Below are 20,409 nucleotides of genomic sequence, written 5' to 3'. Positions count from 1 at the left end.
GTCATAATGCAACACGTGTACTGGGGATTGGGAAAAAATCATGGTAATAATACAATGAAAGCAAAAACAGACCCCATAAGATTGCAAACTCCTGTCCTACCACCACTCATCTCTCTCTCCCCTCACCTTCGGCAAGGATAGAGGTCTGTTCTATCTTGTCGCTGACGGTCCACAAGAGAACCTTCTGCTGGCATTGATGTACTGCCTCCAGTCTGCGGAAATCAGTCACAGACAGACAAAAGACAAGAACAAAAAGCTTCATGCAATCTGTTAATTGTATTTCTCAGGAAGACTGGACTCCTCCCCCCCCCCCCCCCCCTGGAGTAACAACGAATTTCTAGAGAACTCTCCAGACCGCTTTATCAAACATCCACTGCTTGGAAAATAGGCAGCTCACAGCCTATGCCGACCGCAGTTCAAGGAGTAGACTCCAACTGATCTTTTGCACAGTCTTCAGTACAATGTATCCCCAATGAGCATGTTGCTGGACGGTCAGCGCTATCGACGTCGTCCAAAGCTACGCATACAATAAACTGTGATGCCAGCATCCCTCAGAACAAAAGCGAGATAAATGAACCTACTCCAGTTGTGTGTGGTTTGTGTAAACGGTCAGCTGCGACCTACTGAGCATGCCAACCACACCCCTAGTAGTTCCGCCAGCAAGTGCACGGCATTCTGAGTGGGAAAATAATTCTCTGTATCAGTAGTATTTAATGTCTACGCACCTCCTACAAGCGCGCGTCTATTAGAAAGGAAAAAACAATCATGACGATAATAAATGTCCTCTTTCCATGAAAATAGCTGCAGTCCATTTTCTTTTAATTTTATAAGCAAAATCGGTATAGTTTTTACGTGCGACTGTAGGGTAGAATCGGCATCTCATTATTTTGCGGCCGCGCGGGTTTGTCGCGCGGTCTTGGGCGCCTTGTCACGGTCCGCGCGGCTCCCCCCGTCGGAGATTCGAGTCCTCCCTCTGACATGGGTGTGTGTGTTGTCCATAGCGTAAGAATGTTGAAGTTAGATTAAGTAGTGTGCGGGCTGAGGGGCCGATGGCCTCAGCAGTTTGGTCCCATAAAACCTTACCACAAAATTCCAGTTGTTTTGCGACATCCAACCAAGTGCACAGCCGCCAATTACAGATAACAAAACTTCGAGGTTGGGATATACACCCCCTATATATGTCCACCTTGCACAAAATCGGGGGAAAAAATTCCACAATTTTGCTGCGAAAACTACCGATCACCACAGAATGTCCTCAGTATTTTGAGACCATCATCGACGTAAGGAAAAAGGGAGAATTTAAATTCTGGAGAAAAAACGTCTATTATAAGCAACTTCTTTCAGCTTTGTGGACAAATTACGCAACCTGAGAGCATCTCTCGCGCTGGAATTAGCATATGTAAATAAACTGTCAGGCATGTATGTATTACAAACATTTCAGACACATGAAGTAACATTAGAGAATACAGTCTTTCATGCCATTTTCTCACATCTCGGAAAAAAAACACGATCATTTTACATTTGACAACAAGAAACTATAATTCAAGAGGAATTCCTGTTTTGTGCACTATGGCAAGTCCTGTTTAATGAATGTGAAGCTATATCATACTGGCGTTTACGAAAGAAATCGTGAGAGCCTATCTTGTAATACAACCTTCTATATGACTTTACCGCGTCTCTCTTCAGTTACATCGAAACCAAATACTGTCTGTGTGCTTACGTTTGACATTTTTGCTCTAAAACTCCCCTCTACCGATCTGCATGTAATATTCCTTTCATCAAGCAGACAGCTTCTCACAGGAGCAGCAGATTCTTGCATTCTAGTTTTATAAGCAATTTATCATCACAGTCTGTTTCCCGAAATCTACTCACGTGTTGGCAAAAACACTACCATTTCGAGGTTCCACTATGAGCTATAACTCAAGTGGTGTCTACTTTATATTTAGAGGTTATGAAGTATGAAACAATGTAGGACTTGGGGTATTACCAGTTTTTAAACACGCACTCGTGACGATACTAACAAAAACAGTCATGATTCCACGAGAATAGATACAGCTGATTTCTATTAGTTTTACGAACAAAATAGGTGTAGTGCATCCAGACTTTAACCAGTTACATTACACCTTATAATAGAACCTGTTATAAGATTTTGCCGTGTCCCTGTCTTTTCCGTTATTTCGAAAAACAAATGCCATCTGGTTGTTGACATCAAGCATATTGCATATACACATATCGCTCCATTCGGGCTGGTGGCCAATGGTCAAAGTCGCTTGCACAGATATGCGCAAATTTTTGTCGAGGAAGACCATATCCAACAAACTATCAACCATAAGAGTAGGTTCCTTCATTGTTTCTTCATAAGCAGCTTAATACATTATTATATTTTTTCGGATGTAACACATCCAAGCAGTATACAATCACAGCTTTTCACACCGTCATACACTTTGTTTTTCTACCATGACTTTGAGGACTTTGTCAAGTGCTAAATCGACAGTAACACTTTCGATCCATTGGCTCTCAGAGAAAGCTGAGCATGGAATGGTGTAAACTATCATTAGTAATGAAACTCAGAAATGATATTTCTCATTGACAAAAATATGGAAGACATTGCAACATATGAAAACTGGATGAGTTTGCAGCATTGTAGAGTGTTTCCAACAGCTATTCAAAGGTGCTGACCTAAAAAGTTAATCTCATCTTTCACAGTGACCAGGTAATGGATGTCTGAGTGTTCCGTTTCAAAGGGCATTGCTTCCTCATTTTGCAGTCATTTACATGATTACTGTTCCGATGTTGACCTTCGCTGGAAGGTGCTGTTCACAACACGTGCAAGGTAGTAGAAATAAAAAGAGGTACCGTTATCTTATTGGTGAAAAAAAAAAAAACATGTGGAGGGCATCGCAGAATATGGAAACAGGACGAGTCTGCACCATTGAGTAACACTTCCAACCAACTGTCTGAAGGTGATGATCTCTACATTTAATCCCATGCTCCACAGTGAGAAGTAGCAGATATCCAATGTTGCACCAAGGATCTCTCCATATCAACCAAGTGGTGCCAGTCAATCACTATGTGGTAATCAACAATATACTGGTGGATGGATGGGAAAGACACATTTGATACGGGACAATGTATTGTGATATGCACTGCAGCTGATAGCATGATCAATTTTAGCAATTCTACGGGTTGTTTGTAATTTCAACAGCAGCCAAAATGACACAGCAGAAGGCTTCCCAATTTCTGTATCATCGCTAAATCAGCCCTCCACTACTTTGTAAGTACCATATACTAGATTGCGAATGCAGATAGATGGCTGCGCAGTACGTCCATTCAGCCATATACACCAAAGTATACCAGACAGCGTCTTATACTGTTGCAATTAGCTTATCTACATATTTTCAGCACATCGACCATAGTGCAGAATTTACGATTAGACTGGCCATCTTTCCATGTGTGAATGGGCATTACAGAGTATTCTTGCAATCATAAGGTCGGATCCCTCCCACATTTTGCTTGATCAATCCTCCCTGCAACACGGTTGCCGATTTAATCTGCAACTGACCAAAAGTGCGAGGGTCCTACACCCACTACGTTCCACGTCTTGTGAAGGAACAGGGCGAGCTGTGTCCGTAACTGCTGTTCAGCAATGATTGTCCCACGCCAGTCTTACCCATGATACCCATCGAAATGCACAAAATCTCTACAGATACACGCATGCCGAGCTGGGTAGCACCTCTTATCACTGTAGGTTATAGTAGACATGAGAGCGTTGCAGTGATATAACAGATGGTTAAGAAGAAATGTGTGGTTTATACATTATTGAGCTCCAGACAGATGGAGTTTGAAACACTTCACGTAAATCAATTGTGCTATCAATTCTGAAGTATTATTGCACTGTCTGGAGTCAGTACCAGGAAGGTACCAGAGCGAAAAAACTGATTGTAGAACATAAACACACACTCCTATGGTTACACAGTTCTGCGCCTAAATATGCTATATTGTTAAAGCCACATGGTTTCCTAAGAATTAGTCGTGTGGAATGCAAATGCAGAATATATTTGACCAGCATCAGACATACAACCATCCTGCAAGTTTCCTACCCTAGTCACTATGGTGACAAACTTCAAAATGATGAAACTAGTTTTTTCTACACTATTCTGGTGTCCTAGTAAGGTATCATTAGTGTGTATCCACCGCACAAGCTGCTTATAAACCAACTAGAATGAAGTCAGGAGATGGCTATAATGTCTCTTAGGAAAGTAATGGACTTTATACTGCTTTTAAATCTGAAATGTATGTACCCTCAATCACACTTTCCGCAACAGTTGTGCTTATTGTTAGCAGTAGTATCGCTTTTGACCGACGCGTGCATGTCTCACTAGGAAATGGAGCGAGGAAAAATCGACATGAAAATTCTCTAGAGCTGACACATTGAGGCACCACCCACGCCCTGATGCACGAAAATGCACACGAAGAAGCAGCAACTTCTCATTAGGGAATAAGCACCATGATCAGTAGACAAAGGAGATATAACGGTCTTATTACTGTTTACAGCAGCGTCACCACGGCTCTGGTAGCATTCCTCTTACACAAGAAGTTCTGGTCTGATGTTAGATAGTTTTGCTCATGTGTAGAATAATATAACAATTTTGTCCTAACACCAAGTTCTCGAGTACAGCCCCCTGTGTGAGAACACAGCTTTGGACTGGGCTAGAAATGTTTCACTTGCTCTAATATAGCGTCTCTGTGTAACACTTATGTCGTCTCTGTTGAAGTATGCATTACGAAAACCAACGTAGTTGACAGAGGCGGGGGGAGGATTAAAACTGAATGCAGCCAGAGCATAATTTTTAAGCTTTTCTCAGGTAACCCCAATCCACCTCAATTCCCCGAATTTTATAGTACTTATTCTCAGTTTTATGTGTTCTCGGTCAATTTACGTAATTTTGCAAGTTGTTTTCGCAAATTCACATATTTCGTCGTATTTACCTCAATTTTACGTATTTCCCATCGATTTGTCACAATTGCACCAGGTTTTCGTCGATTTTTATCGATTTTATGTCATTTTTTGATATTTTTTTTTGTTAGTTTTCCGAATGTATGTGGTCATATTGTTGGCCTACCCGTGCGTTGTTTGATTTTATGTGAGTATATTTGGGTGTCCTATACACCAGCCTACCAAAAAATACTATGAATTCCGCTCTTCCCGATGATCTACATGCACGCATTGTGGATAGAAAGATCATGAAAAGTATAGTAACTCGCGACTCATACCTGCGTGAAACTCAACAAGTGGTACAGATGGGAAACTCGTAGTCCAGAAATAAATCCGTATACTCTACGACACATCAGAGAGCTTGTTTGTAGATTCGTGTAGCGTTGATTTGATGGAAACTCAAAGTCTTTCACAGTTCTGCATGCTCATATGACTTCCACTCTAGTGTGTAGCGATCTGCACCAGGGAGTTGACATGTGTACTGAGTTGATTTCTGCTACTGCACTGACATTTTTTCCCATAAGTTCAAATGGTTCAAATGGCTCTAAGCACTATGGGACTTAACATCTGAGGTCATCAGTCCCCTAGAACTTAGAACTACTTAAACCTAACTAACCTAAGGACATCACACACATCCATGCCCGAGGCAGGACTCGAATGTGCGACCGTAGCAGCAGTGCGGTTCCGGACTGAAGTGCCTAGAACCGCTCGGCCACTGCGGCCGGCTTCCCATAAGTATATGTCCTTATTGCTTAGCATATGAGCTTCGGCACTTTTGTTTACACCTTTCAACTCTGCTATGTCACCACAAGCATGTCAAGACATCTGCAGACTGTAGATTTCAGGTATTTTTTATGCTAGTAATAAGTTATTCGTTAGTTGACAGTGTGCCAACTGCACACATCCTGGTACGTAAGAGTTTCCCTTCTCCGTACCTAAAGAGTGCGCACCTCTGGCAATGTAATTTATAGATGAACAGTTAGAAAGTTATGCATTCAAACCGCAACCGTCCGCCAATGGCAGCTCTACACACATACATACAGAGTCTATGAGTGCATACTACCAATCTCGAAATCTCGACTTCAACCATTATATGTTATTTTCGACAGTGCTACAACCCAGCAAATAGGGAAAAACTCTTCACAAAAGGATTCTGTAGGGGATGTAAGCACAGAAGAATCTCTGGTGGACCATCAGCGACAAGATGGAACAGGCCTCTATCCCTAGAGAGAGAGACGAAGGGTAGTAGGGCAGGGGGTTAAGACTGCCCCCAAGTTGGTTAGTTCGTGACAGCCCGTCAAGGAGGACACAGCTGCAACTATTGCCCTTTACACTCTTATGAGGTCGTTTCTTGCTGTAGTTATGTAATTACAATCATTTTTATCAATTCCAAGTACGTGCGTTGCATTATGACCCATTGATTACGAGTGCTGATTTTCTTTTCATGACAATTTCGATGTGTAATTAGAACAGTGAAGCATTTTCCATCAGCTGTGGTAGCGTGTATAGGTCTTGATTACTTGGATTGCAGGGTGATTGTCAAGCAATGCAGGGTGAGCTGTCTGTAGCAAACTACGACGTCAAACAGCGATAGACGCAGACTTAAGCTGTGTGCTTACAGGTAACACACTTATTAAACTACTCTCTGTCCAACACCAGCATATTGTCAAATGAAAATATTTCCTATCCAATAAAACAAAATAGTACCTTCCACTTCAGCCTTTTTTCTGCCAGCTTGTACGTGAAGGATTGAGTTTGAGTACGCCTGCCACTAGTTTTGAGTGGTACTGTGAAATTTTTTCCCCAGCAATATAACACCAGTGGTATGGCAGCGTCAATTTTTTAATTGTATTGTGATTTTAGGCATTCCTTGAGTGACGCTATGCATAGAGTTGTGTAATTAGGCCTGGTTCTTATGATAAATTACATAATTAGGACCAATCTTTATTCCAGTTTCCCAGCCAAAACAAATAAAGTACAGTAACCTAACCTTACTCTCCTGCGGCTGGATAGTTTCCATGTGCTGGGGGCTGCACTTGGGCTTTTGGTCCAGAAGAACCAGGTCCTGGAAACGGCCCCACCATTTCTAATTTCCCACCAGTTCCCGGATGAGGAGTAGGGGTAGGTCATTAGCAAAGCTGCAGGAGAAATAAATTCCCATCATTTTTAAGTTCCTCCAAAATTCGAAATTCCCGCCAAACTTCAGAATTTCCACCAAAATTCTAAATTCCCATCAATAGAGTTGGTGGGGGAGGGGTGAGGATGAGGAGGGGGAATGGATGGGGACCCATATCAGGCTGAGGAAAACACATGAAATCATCTGGGGGTGGCGGTTTGGGTGAATATGGTTGGGCAGGGTGAGGTAATTAATTACCAATTTATCAGTTTAATTAATTTGGATATCAATTTGATATCAAAAGTGTCCTAGCACTGCCATCTCACTACTACTGATTGTGCTCTCCTTCGGAAAGTTGCAACAACAGAGAACAGTAGCGAAATGCAGGAAGACTTGTGAGAGATCAATGGTTGGTACAACTGAACATTCACGTGAGTAAGCGTAATGTATTGTGCATAAATAGGCAAAAAGGTCTATAACTTCTCGAATGTGCTGTTGACAATAAATCACGGGAAATGGTAACATCCGTTAAATTCCTAGCAGTAATAATATGAGGCGACCTAAACTGGAATGAATGCGTAAAACTGATTGTAGGAAAAGAAAGTGTCATGCTTAGGTTAATGAGAAGAATCTTAAGGAAACTCGATTCATCTCAGGAAAAAGTAACTAGCAAAACACTTTTTCAGTCGATTCTTCAGTATTATTCATCGGTCTGGGGTCTTTAAAAAGCTGAATTAGAAAAGGAGATGGGGAAAATCGAACGATGAGCTACGCGTTTCCCCGTGAGATTATTTACACTGAAGAGCCAAAGAAACTGGTACACCTGCAGGGCTCCTCTGAGCACGCACAAGTGCCACAACTCGACGTGGCATGGACTCGACTAATGTCTGAAGTAGTGCTAGAGGGAATCGACACTATGAATCCTGCAGGGCTCCATCAATTCGTAAGAGTATGAGGGGGTGAAGACCTCTTCTGAACAACTAATTGCAAGGCATCCCAGATATGCTCAGTAAAGTTCGTTTCTGGGGAGTGGATTCGACTAATGTCTGATGTATTGCTAGAGAGAATTGACACTATGAATCCTGCAGGGCTGTCCATAAATCCGTAAGAGTATGAGGGGGTGGAGACCTCTTCTGAACAGCTAATTGCAAGGTATCCCAGATCTCAGTAATGTTCATTTCTGGGGAGTTGACTCGACTAACGTCTGAAGTATTGCTAGAGGGAATTGACACTATGAATCCTGCAGGGCTGTCCATAAATCCGTAAGAGTATGAGGGGGTGGAGACCTCTTCTGAACAGCTAATTGCAAGGCATCCCAGATATGCTCAGTAATGTTCATTTCTGGGGAATTTTTTGGGCAGCGGACATGTTTCAACTCAGGAGAGTGTTCCTGGAGCCACTCTGTAGCGATTTTGGACGTGTGGGGTGCCGCATTGTCCTGCTGGAATTTCCTAAGTCCACCGGAGTGCACAATGGACACAAATGGATTCAGGTAATCAGTCAGGCTGCTTTAGACAGGGTGCTTACGTACGTGTCACCTGTCAGAGTCGTATCTAGTCGTGTCCCATATCACTCCAACTGCGCACGCCCCACACCATTACAGAAACCTCAACCAGCTTGAACAGTCCCCTGCTGCCATGCAGAGTCACTGGTTTCACGAGGTTGTCCTGTACACGTCACCCGCTAGACAAAATTTGAAACGACACTCATCCGACGAGACAACTGGTTCCCTGTCAACAGTCCAATGTCGAAGGACCTAGGCGAGGCATAAAGCTTTGTGTCGTGCAATCATCAAGGGTACACAAGTCAGCTGATTGTTGATGAGCTAGCATTGAAATCTGCAGCAATTTGCGGAAGGGCTGCACTTCTGTCGCGTTGGACGATTATCTTCAGTCGTCGTTGGTCCCGTTCTTGCAGGATCTTTTTCCGGCCGCAGCGATATCGGGAATTTGATGCTTTACTGGATTCCTGATATTCACGGTACACTCGTGAAATGTTCGTACGGGAAACTCCCCACTTCATCGCTACTTCGGAGATGCTGTGTCCCATCGCTCGTGCGCCGACTGTAACACCATGTTCAAACTCACTTAAATTCTGACAACCTGTCATTGTAGCAGCAATAATCGATCTACCAACTGCGTGAGATACTTGTTATATAGGTGTTGCCGACCGCAGCGCCGTACTCTGCCTGTTTATATATCTTTGTATTTGAATACGCTTGCCTGTACCAGTTTCTTTGCCGCTTCAGTGTATTTGGTGCGAGAGCGTTACGGAGACGGCAACAAACCCCAGTGACCCAATGGTAGATGCTACAAGAGATGCTTTGTTTATCACGGAGGCGTCCACTATTGAAAAGAGTCGAGCAATAGAGTCCTTCCAGCACCGTAGTCTCGCGAAATGACCACAATGAGAAGACGAGAAATCACAGACATTAGAGCTGTTACAGATTTTTTTCAACGCACCCATCTAGAAAGGAACCGGGGAGGGAGGAAATGTTTGTGCTGTCAGAAGTAGCCTCAAAAACGCATGGTAATGATGGCTTGTGGAGTATAGGTGTAGATGTTCATTGTAAATGAAAATGTGTACTCAGATACGTTGGTGACCCCGTCGATCATGGTGGTGAAGGCTGTAGAAAGTGCTCAGACTTCTTTTGGCAGCGTAATGTGCAACTATTTTATGCTGTGAAAACTGATAACGCGTGCCTTCCCCATCCCGCACTGTGATGACACCGTTCCTGAATGCATATGTATTCAAGAATCGTTCTTGTATACATTTCCATCAGTGTTTGTGCTGGTTTGGAAGTCAGCAGTTCACAAATGTTTCGGATAGTCATTGTTTATTTTTTTTCTGTACCTCGTCAGATGTCCGTGGGTTGGAGCAGTAATTCGCACAGACACGTAGGTGTTTCCTGCGTCCAATGAAGAGGCGACTTTCTGGAGCCTCACTGGGGTAGTCGTTTCTGTGAGACTCTGTTGCATTTCCTCCGAAGGTCGGGTACATCCGGTTTGCTGCTGTAAAAGAAGTAAATAGTATACAGTTATCTGCAATAAGGTGTTGTTCGCTTTTTAACCCATATCTAATACGTTAATCTTTATTGGAATTTATTTTTACACACTGCATGACGATGAGCTTGCTGGCTTCCAAATATACTGGAGACAAACATGTTAAAGAGATCAATATTTCTGACAGGCTGCTATTATATGAGGTAAAAACTACGTAAAGAAGAACATCGAACATGGTGTTCGACAGTAGTGTGGGAAAGTGTCATACGGCACGCAAAACACAACTGGATCCTTATTACAGCGAAGTATCAATTCCCAGCTCTGTTCCATTCCGCCAGAACCATGAGTGTATTTCACAGTACATTAGAAGTACTTTTTTAATTATGTGCTTCTGGTAGATATTAGGCCCAGCAGTTATCATGATGCAGTGTAAGGTTTAACACATTTGTTTTCACTTACTTCTTCTAAACACCATATTAGCACATTAAATAATCACCAGAGCATTACAGTTTGAGATCCAATCTTGAAGACGGATGTAGAATATCTTTTCATCTGAATAGAAATAATAGTTGTAAATTTGATTGCTCATTATGTCAACAAACATGTTCCTTGAGTAACATTTAGATGTGCAATGATCGAAATTTTGAACTTTCTTTTACATTCTCTGTAAGTCTTAATGATGTATCACTATTATAGTTGCGCTCTACCAAAACTACGGTTTCGGTTATTTGGATACACTGCGTACATGACATGGTAAATGGTAGTATTGGGATCAACTTCGTCCTGAGCCACTATGGATTGTTGCCAAATTTATTCAACATGGCGGCCTCTCTCCCATCTCCTTCTCCCTGAGGAGTAGGTGCGGCAATGTCGAACAGCTAACATCACCACCCCTCCATCACCACTCCTCCCCCATATCCCACTTTCCCTCCCCCCTCCCCTCCCCTGAATTCCATCCCCTTCTCCACTTCCCACCCCCTCCACCACTTGTGAATTGGCAGGAAAAAGTCTGGCCGGCCGCTGGTAGCCGAGCGGTTTTGAGGCTGAAGTCTGGAACCGCGCGACCGCTACGGTCGCAGGTTCGAATCCTGCCTCGGGCATGGATGTGTGTGTTGTCCTTAGGTTAGTTAGGTTTAAGTAGTTCTAAATTCTAGGGGACTTATGACCTTGAAACGTCCCCTTTGAAACATTGTACAAGACTGTGCTTAAACTGACATACAATATTTTTAGCGCAACGCAATCTGACTATCAAAGATCCCTGCAAAAGAATGGCCCTGAGTAACATTAAACTATGCGTTTCACAAATCGCTTACCTCACAAAAATCTTGGTTACTCGAACTACTGCAATACAGCAGGCGCCACTACTGCCAGCTAAATAAAAGATTCAAACTATGGAAGGCACTAACTACTGATAGGGATAGTTAGCAAATGAAAGATATTAATAGAGAACAAACAATGTATTTACCTTAATAGTCATAATATATATAGCAGTTCATGACAAATTACAAAACTCCGCCATCTCTCTCCCCACATCCACCACTACTGGCGGCTCACCTCCAACTGCTATATATATTATGACTATTAAGGTAAATACATTGTTTGTTCTCTATTAATATCTTTCATTTGCTAACTATCCCTATCAGTAGTTAGTGCCTTCCATAGTTTGAATCTTTTATTTAGCTGGCAGTAGTGGCGCCTGCTGTATTGCAGTAGTTCGAGTAACCAAGATTTTTGTGAGGTAAGCGATTTGTGAAACGCATAGTTTAATGTTACTCAGGGCCATTCTTTTGCAGGGATCTTTGATAGTCAGATTGCGTTGCGCTAAAAATATTGTATGTCAGTTTAAGAACAGTCTTGTACAATGTTTCAAAGGGGACGTTTCAACCTCAGCAGTTGAGTCCCATAGTGCTCAGAGCCCTTTTTTGAAAAAGTCTGTGCTCAGCTGCTCCCCCTGTCCACGCTATTTCTGATGTATATGTCCACCTGTAATTTTGAAGACCGATTGCTTTAGTTCTCAATACCGCCACCAGAGGGTGCTCGAAACTGTCCTACAGCCGCCCCCACACTTTCTGCCGCCCACTGCATCCACTTTTTCCGATCGCGTGTGTATTGTTCACCCTGTTGTCTGCCCTAATCGACAATACCTCTCGAAATTGGCAGGACAACGCTAAAACGATAACTAAAACAATTCTATAAACTGATCCACACTTCGAAAAACGCTTTGTAAATGGCCTGAGCATAGCCGCATATCGCGAAAAAAACTTCGACCTTTACATGGAAAAATTTTGAAGAAGAGGAAACTGCTTGGTCTTGGTGAGAAACAGTCCATCTGTACTATATATCAAATTAATTGTTTAACAATTTGCAAGAGTGAAATAGATCACTTAAAACACCACAATCTTACGATGATTCTTCTTCGTACTAAAATATATTTTTGACGCTTGATAATCACATACAAACATTTTGCAAACCAAGTAATTAAATTTCTGTCACAAATAGATGGTAGCGTCAAATATATCTCAAGTCTTGTACTCACCAACACTTGAGAACACAAGCACTCTCTTCCACCACAACATTTCCACCTTACACTGAACATACCTGGCGACAAAAACCAGACTGCATACATTCACGACCACGAAGCGCGCACCGTCCCCCAACTGCTGGGGGAACGCGCCGGCTCTGCCCGGGAGAGGCCCGCACATACTTCAGCCGCGCCAGCAGTTGCGGACGCATCTCCAGCCAGCTCATAGGCCAGTGAGACTGTCATCGTGAACGCCAAGCGGTCAACCAGTCAGTTTACATGGCGAAAGGGGGGGGGGATAATCGTCCAGCACAAACACTCACCAAATTGATTCTTCTCATATTTCCACCTAAAAATTGGAGAACACACGCAACACACACGTTAACTTACTGCTTAGTGCACTAGTCAGCCATCTAGATGGCGCTAGGAGGGCCGCTGCCAGGACTTGCCCCCGCGGCTGCAGGCACGAGTCGATTAGGCGGTAGCCGAAATCTTCCGAAATCTTTATTTCTACCCGCCGGTCGTGTGAGGCTAAGCTACCGCTTCCGGTCGGCCACTGGCCAGACGCTGTGAGACAAGCAGGCTCGGCTTGGACATTTAGTTCTAACAGCATTTCCACACAGACATAGACGCCCTAATTTAAAAAATCCACCTTATCCAATCTCAGAAAGGGATTTTGTTGTTCACGAAACTTGAAGACAGAAGAAATCGGAGCATACACGCGTTTTCATATCGCTAAAGTATCGTTACTTCCTGGAAGTCTAAAACTATACAGTTGTATCCTCTGCGTGGGAGGTCACAGATTTGTCTGAAGCACATCATTATGGTGTTGCCAGTGATCTTCCCCAGAGAAAAACAATGCTTAAAAATGGTTTCCAAATCAGTCAAAAATCTTTAGATATCTGCTTGTCAAGGATGGCGACGATGGAGGAAAGCGGCATGTTGGGCAGTTAAGTGGCAGCATGCCTATAGGATAAAGACATACAATATGTATCTCTAGCATTCATCATCTGCTGACCTGTCTCAGCTTGTTGATCGCCGTTCCTGTATTCCTATCGGCTGCTGCCAACCGTTACATTTATCTACATGCACCTATACATAAGAAGCTGAACGTTAGATTGTCGTCAGAGAGCAGAATTACCTATATTTAATCTCACGTTCAATTTTGGAAGAGCAAAACCCAGTGCTAGCAGGACAAAGGGCGTGCTCGCAGACCAGTGTTCTCAGATCAGTATTCATGAACAGGCTGGGTTGCTGCCTTCCTACTGGTTTCCTGAGGGAAATGGTGGGCGGATGGGTGGAGGGGGACAGAGGTTATATATACTCTCATCGTGGTTCAGTCGCCCTCATTTTGGCTCTGTCTACAGCTGCGCTGTTTTGAGTTTTCGCCGCCAAGATCACAAGCTTCCCATCATCATCATCATCATCAGACACCAGCAGTGCTAGCAGCAAACGCCTCCGAGTTGAGGAAGAGGAAGTACTGTGTAGTTACAAAACATGCTTTCATCTTCGTGTGTGTGTGTGTGTGTGTTTATATTTAGGAACAAGTTAGAAACGGCAGTCATTTGTATATCTGTTAGGTTTATTTTCTCAGCAAGTGTGTGATGGCACTTCACACTGCTGAAACTTCTCACTCAGCACTTTTCCCGTTGGATTATAATAGTTCTGTTAGGGTTTTTGTCAGAAAGTCTGAAGACTAGCCAAGGATGATTTTTGGTGCTTCCACTACTGGAACTTCTCACTGCAGACTTTTATTTACTATGATGCGTAGAAAAAGGTGTTATTCTAATTGTTCTCTGTGTGTGTGTGTGTGTGTGTGTGTGTGTGTGTGTGTGTGTGTGTGTGTCACTATATTTTTGACAAGTAGTTCTTGTTATTTTTGCACCTTCCAGCTGTATTCCAGTCTTTTTTTCTCTTTGTTTCAGCGTACATTCATGAAATGCAAGAGAACTAAGTCGCGAGCTGGAGGATGAAAGAGAAGTTGCCTGTACAGAGCCTCAGGAGCAGTCTCCTCCTGCCGTGCCTCCACCAGCACATCAACCTTGTAGGTACATAATTTTTTTCATTTTCAAATCTTGCGGTATATACCCACGTCAAAGGAAGAAGAAGAAGTGAGTTTATACTTCTTGTTACAATAGACGACCTCAACGAAACTGACGAGGCAGTTGACAAATATCTTAACGGGGAACATTCCTCACTCCCACTCTCTGCCGTACCACTCTGGCGTCTGTGGGTCTCCACCCCTCTGGTTGCTAGACCTCTTACACCACAGGCAACTGAGTCTGGCAGTAGCTTTCTGTCCCATCCTGTTAGTGACGGATACCAGGTTAGTGGCACCATACTGCAGCTAAACTACTCAGTGATTGAGGATGCTTTTGAGGAGCAGATCTCAGTTACCCCTACAGAGAATGCTGTGAGAGGGTACTATGATCCGAGCAGCTTCCTTGAAGCAAGCATTCTCACTACAGAAAGGAAAGTCACCAAAATCATTAATGATCCACGATATCGGTCAATGAAGAGTGCTGCATTATTGCGCTGTGAAATAACACAGCCCCTCAAAAATAAAAAAATAAAATAAAAAAGTCTTGTCTACGTTTGGAGGGAGATTAAAGTGATGTCCTGGATCACCTCAATCGCTGAGTGGCTCCGTAAATTCGCCTTGAGTGCTATATGGGCCCTGTTTTCCGAAATGGAAGTTAGAGGTTCAGTTAAAGCACTCAGCTGCGTACTATATCTAGACAACCACTGTCATGTCCATGATACAGTCAATGGCGGGCACAGCTACATCGAGCTTCCTTAGGATATTTCACCTAAAATGGCTCGTATTAATGCCCAAAATAAAGAAGACAGCTATTGTTTTGCATGGTCGTTGCTGGCTTGCAAGAGAAATTACAATCATAAGGATCATCCGAAGTACCCAACTCGATACACTGGAGGTACTGACGTTCGTGGACTTTATAATTTTGATGGTATCGAGTTCCCCTTTACACTCCAGGACATTCCTAAAATTTAGGCACAGAATACCATGCTTATGGGCTGGGCGCTTGTAACTCAGTTGATAAGTATAGAACAGAGTCGTCAGACCCGTTCATTTCTCGAAATTTGCTAATCACCATAAGATGCATGTGAACTTGCTGTTCACATATGAGGAGCATAAGGAGAAAGGATTATCATTACAGCTGGATCAAGTATGTGTCCACCCTCTATGCCCCCAATTGTCAGAAGATCATCATATGAAGCATATTTGCTTAAGATGTCTGAATTATTTTTCCACGAGTGACCTTTTAGCAAACATTAAGCTGATTGCTCTATCAGGAAATCGATACGTGCTATAATGCCTACCAAGGAAAACAAATTCTTTAAGTTTAAGAAGGCATTCCACCAGGAGCGATGCCGCTTAGTAGTTTACACTGATTTAAAAACGCCAACCTCGCTCCTGTGAGAAGGTGACCCCACAGTCTCACATAGTAATTTCACAGAAAAATATGTACCGTATGTGGCAGCGTACCAGTTTGTACCGTTCTGCGATTCGAGTCTTAACCACTACAAATCATGACTGCAGCGCCCAAGACCGCTCGGCTAATCCCGCGCGGCTACAAATCTTATGTCGTGGATAATACTGCGGTATGGTTACTTACTGAGCACGAGCAACTTTCGTAGGATATTGATAAGCTTTAAGCACCAACATTCCCATGACCACGTCGATGGAGAATGAAATTTTATGAGGAAGCGGTTGACTGTTACACACACATCAAAAAAAGTTTTGCATCACCCCGGTTCCCAGAACTCCTGAAGGCAGACGTTGACTGTGCATGCTGCATCACAGACACAGTCCCTTTGACTGTCCAGAGATGTCACTAAACCCCTCCAAAGATGTAAACAACCATGCATGAGCAGGGCCTATTACATGGAGAGGTTCCGACAGCCGATCAGTTCCAGTTATTCCACCACGAAGGAGGTACATGGCTCATGTTGTCTGTAGTTCAAGCATGCCTAAACGGTGAGTACCGCGGTTCAATCGCGTCCGCATTGTTTCTTTGTGCCAGGAAGGGCTCTCAACAAGGGAATTTCCAGGCGTGTCGGAATGAACCAAAGCGGTGTTGTTCGGACATGGAGGAGATACAGAGAGAGAACAATTGTCGATAACATGCCTCGCTCACGCTGCCCAAGGGCTACTATTACAGTGGATAACCACTACCTACGGATTATGGCTCGGACGAACCCTGACAGCAACGCCACCATGTTGAATAATGCTTTCCGTGCAGCCACAGGACGTCGTGTTACGACGAAAACTGTGCGCAATGGGCTGTATGATGCGCAACTTCATCCCGTCGTCCATGGCGACGTCCATCTTTGTAACCACGACACCATGCAGCGCGGTACAGATGGGCCTAACAACATGCCGAATGGACCGCTCACCATTGGCATGACGTTCTCTTCACCGATGAGTGTTGCATATGCCTTCAACTAGACAATCATGGGAGACGTGTTTGGAGGCAACCCGGTCAGGCAGAACGCCTTAGACACACTGTCCAGCGAGTGTAGCAAGGTGGAGGTTCCCCGCTGTTTTGGGGTGGCATTATGTGGGGCCGAGTACAGCGCTGGTGGTCGTGGAAGGCGCCGTAACAACTGTATGATACGTGAATGCGATCCTCAGACTGATAGTGCAACCATATCGGCAGCATATTGGCGAGGCATTCCCCTTCATGCACGACAATTCGCACCCACATCATGCACATCTTGTGAATGACTTCCTTCAGGTTAACGACATCGCTCGGCTAGAGTGGCCAGCATGTTCTCCAGACATGAAACCTATCGAAGATGCCTGAGATACATTGAAAAGAGCTGTTTATGGACGACGTGACCAACCAATCACTCTGAGGGATCTAAGCCGAATCGCCGTTGAGGAGTGGAACAATCTGGACTAACAGTGCCTTGATGATCTTGTGGATAGTATGTCACGACGAATACAGGCATGCATCAGTGGAAGAGGACGTGCTACTGGGGTATTGGAGGTATCGGTGTGTACAGCAGTATGGACCATGACATCTGAAGGTCTCGCTGTATGGTGGTATAATATGCAATGTGTGATTTTCATGAGCAATAAAAAGGGTGGAAATGACGTTTATGTTGATCTCTATTCTACTTTTCTGTACAGGTTCCGGAACTCACGGAACCGAGGTTAGGCAAAACTTTTTTTGATGTGTGTATTTGTGCGTTATGTTACATAGAAAGGCGGAAACACCTCGTAGGAATCACTGCCATCTTACAGGGAAGATCTATGATGCAGCTCACAATACATGCAACTTGAAGTACCAATTACAACGAACATACCCGTTTCCTTTCAGAATTTAAGCGCATATGACGATCTTGTTGGCTAATTTCGGTGCGCAGAAAGATCAGGTTTATGTCCTGCGTGAGAATGTTGAGAAGTATATTTCATGCTCCAAACGAATGACGCCAAGACTCACTCTCCAGTTCCTTGACTCGCTACGCTTTATTCAGGCACCACTTCAGAAACTTGTTTAAACTGTAGCTCAGAAGGACTTGCAAATCACTTGAGCCATAGTTCCTGACGGGGAAAAGTATCTGCTTGTGACTAGGAAGTGTTCAAAAATGGTTGAAATGGCTCTGAGCACTATGGGACTTAACGTCGGAGGTCATCAGTCCCCTAGAACTTAGAACTACTTAAACCTAACTAACCTAAGGACATCACACACACCCATGCCCGAGGCAGGATTCGAACCTGCGACCGTAGCGGTCACGGGGTTCAAGACTGAAGCGCCTAGAACCGCACGGCCACACCGGTCGGTCACACTTCCTAGTCTACAGAGAGAAAAGGACTATTTACAACGTGTACAGAAACGAGACGGCAATTGTAAGAATCGAGGGGCATGACAAAAAATGGTTCAGATGGCTCTGAGCACTATGGGACTTAACATCTAGGTGCTTCAGTCTGGATCCGCTACGGTCGCAGATTCTAATCCTGCCTCGGGCATGGATGTGTGTGATGTCCTTAGGTTAGTTAGGTTTAAGTAGTTCTAAGTTGTAGGGGACTGATGACCTCAGATGTTAAGTCCCATAGTGCTCAGAGCCATTTGAACAATTTTTGACTAGGAAGTGTGTTTTCCCACAAGAGTGTCGAGATTTATGCAAAACTCAATGAAACTAGATTACCTGACATAAATGCATTCTGCAGCAACCTTACAAACAATGCCATAAGGAATGCAGAGTATGGGCATGCTGTGAATGTCTGGTGGGAATTCAACATCTCCACTTTTGGAGAGTATGCACAGCTGTATATGGAGACAGATGTGCACTTGCTTGTAGATGTTTTCGCAAAATTCCGGATTCTATGCATGACCACATATACCCTGGATCGTGCCTTTTTTTACACCCCCTCCTGGGTTATCTTAGAAGGCTATGCCGAGTAAGTGAAGCGCAGAATCGCACTGTTGACTGGGGCTGACATGCTTCTTTTCTTTGTGTGAGGGACTCATGGATGGGTGAGATGTTCAGCACATCCGATAATTCGAGTTACATCATGTACGTTGATGTGAATAACTTATATGGGAATAACGTGCAACAATCGCTGCCAATTGGCGGGTTTCGATGGTCCAATGACGAATGCGTCGGATTAAGTAAAAATTTCCGTAGTGGTGGGGGTGTGGCGACTGATTCTGGCGTAGGGAAGCAAAACTCACGTACCCTATTAGTATAAATGATGCACATAGCGACTTGTCACTGTGTCCAGAGCAACTAGTTCTGCCAGGAGGCCCCACCCAAAAACAATGCTGTCATATTCTCCAGCAATATCTCAGCTTAGGGATGGAGCTGGTTAGAATCATCTAGGCTATCTCCTTCAAGTAGGCCCCTGATTGAAGCAGGATATTGATTTGAATTCGAAACAGAGAACTTCTACGACAAGTGACTTCGAGAAATATTAATGAATTAATAAATAACTCAATTTTCGGTAAAACAATGGAGAATTTGAGGGAACATCGTGACATATTGCTTAGAACAGAATGGGATGGTCTTTGGGAAGTAAGAAAATGCATCTCCAGACCGAATTTTATGTGGGTGACAATATTCAAAGAGAACTTTGTTGCTGTGGGGAAGGCGAACGTTCACGGAACCTATCTGTGTTGGGATGTGTATACTAGACCTATCCAAACTCCACATTTACCGATTCCACTACAGGTGTGTGAAAACTCTTTTCAAAGATCCAAATTTACTGTATATGGATAGAGATAGCTTCACCTTATAGCGCGAAGGGCCGCGATCCATATAACGTAATGAGGTACTATGATGAAGCATGCGACACTGCTGGGTACGAGGTTGATAATCCTTACGGTACTGTTCCACAGAACAAGAAGGTTATCGGACTTATGAAAGACGATGTGAATGGGTCACCTATTATGGAGTTTGTAGGTCTTTGAGCAAAAGTGTAAGCATATTGCACGTTGGAAGAAGCCATCGAGAGGTCGGCTAAAGGGGTGTGTGGCATCGAGAGCCCTCTTGATGGAAGATTATTTGACTATTTCCAGTGCCTGTAAAATGATGTTTGCAGTGCTCTGCTACAGCACATGGCGCGGCAAACTGGTATTCGGTCGAGTGGACACAAGGCGCACACTGTACTGCAATTTAAAGTCGGTCTGTCGCCTAATGACGATAAACAGGTCATTTGTGAGAACAGTATGGAAACTAGGCCTTACTCACACTTTTCATTTGATGAGACTTGAGTGTGCGTTTGTGTGTGTGTGTGTGTGTGTGT

The 20,409-nt window shown here is 43.7% G+C and overlaps 1 protein-coding gene across 2 annotated transcripts in view; it reads right to left on the bottom strand.

The window, feature by feature from the left end:
- LOC126481353 (uncharacterized) overlaps positions 1 to 20,409 on the bottom strand; it is a 68,028-nt gene that overhangs the window by 22,909 nt on the left and 24,710 nt on the right. The window contains exon 4 of one of the 2 annotated variants that reach the window (XM_050105049.1): positions 9,966 to 10,123. In XM_050105049.1, coding sequence (XP_049961006.1) covers positions 9,966 to 10,123 — 158 coding nt within the window. The remainder of the gene's footprint in view (positions 1 to 9,965; positions 10,124 to 20,409) is intronic. The other variant, XM_050105050.1, reaches the window with a different exon arrangement.

The sequence above is a fragment of the Schistocerca serialis genome, chromosome 5, assembly GCF_023864345.2.
Source record: "Schistocerca serialis cubense isolate TAMUIC-IGC-003099 chromosome 5, iqSchSeri2.2, whole genome shotgun sequence".
Taxonomy (NCBI): Eukaryota; Metazoa; Arthropoda; class Insecta; order Orthoptera; family Acrididae; genus Schistocerca; species Schistocerca serialis.
The sequence above is the reverse complement of the archived record's forward strand: the minus strand, read 5'-3'. Positions and strand labels throughout refer to the sequence as shown.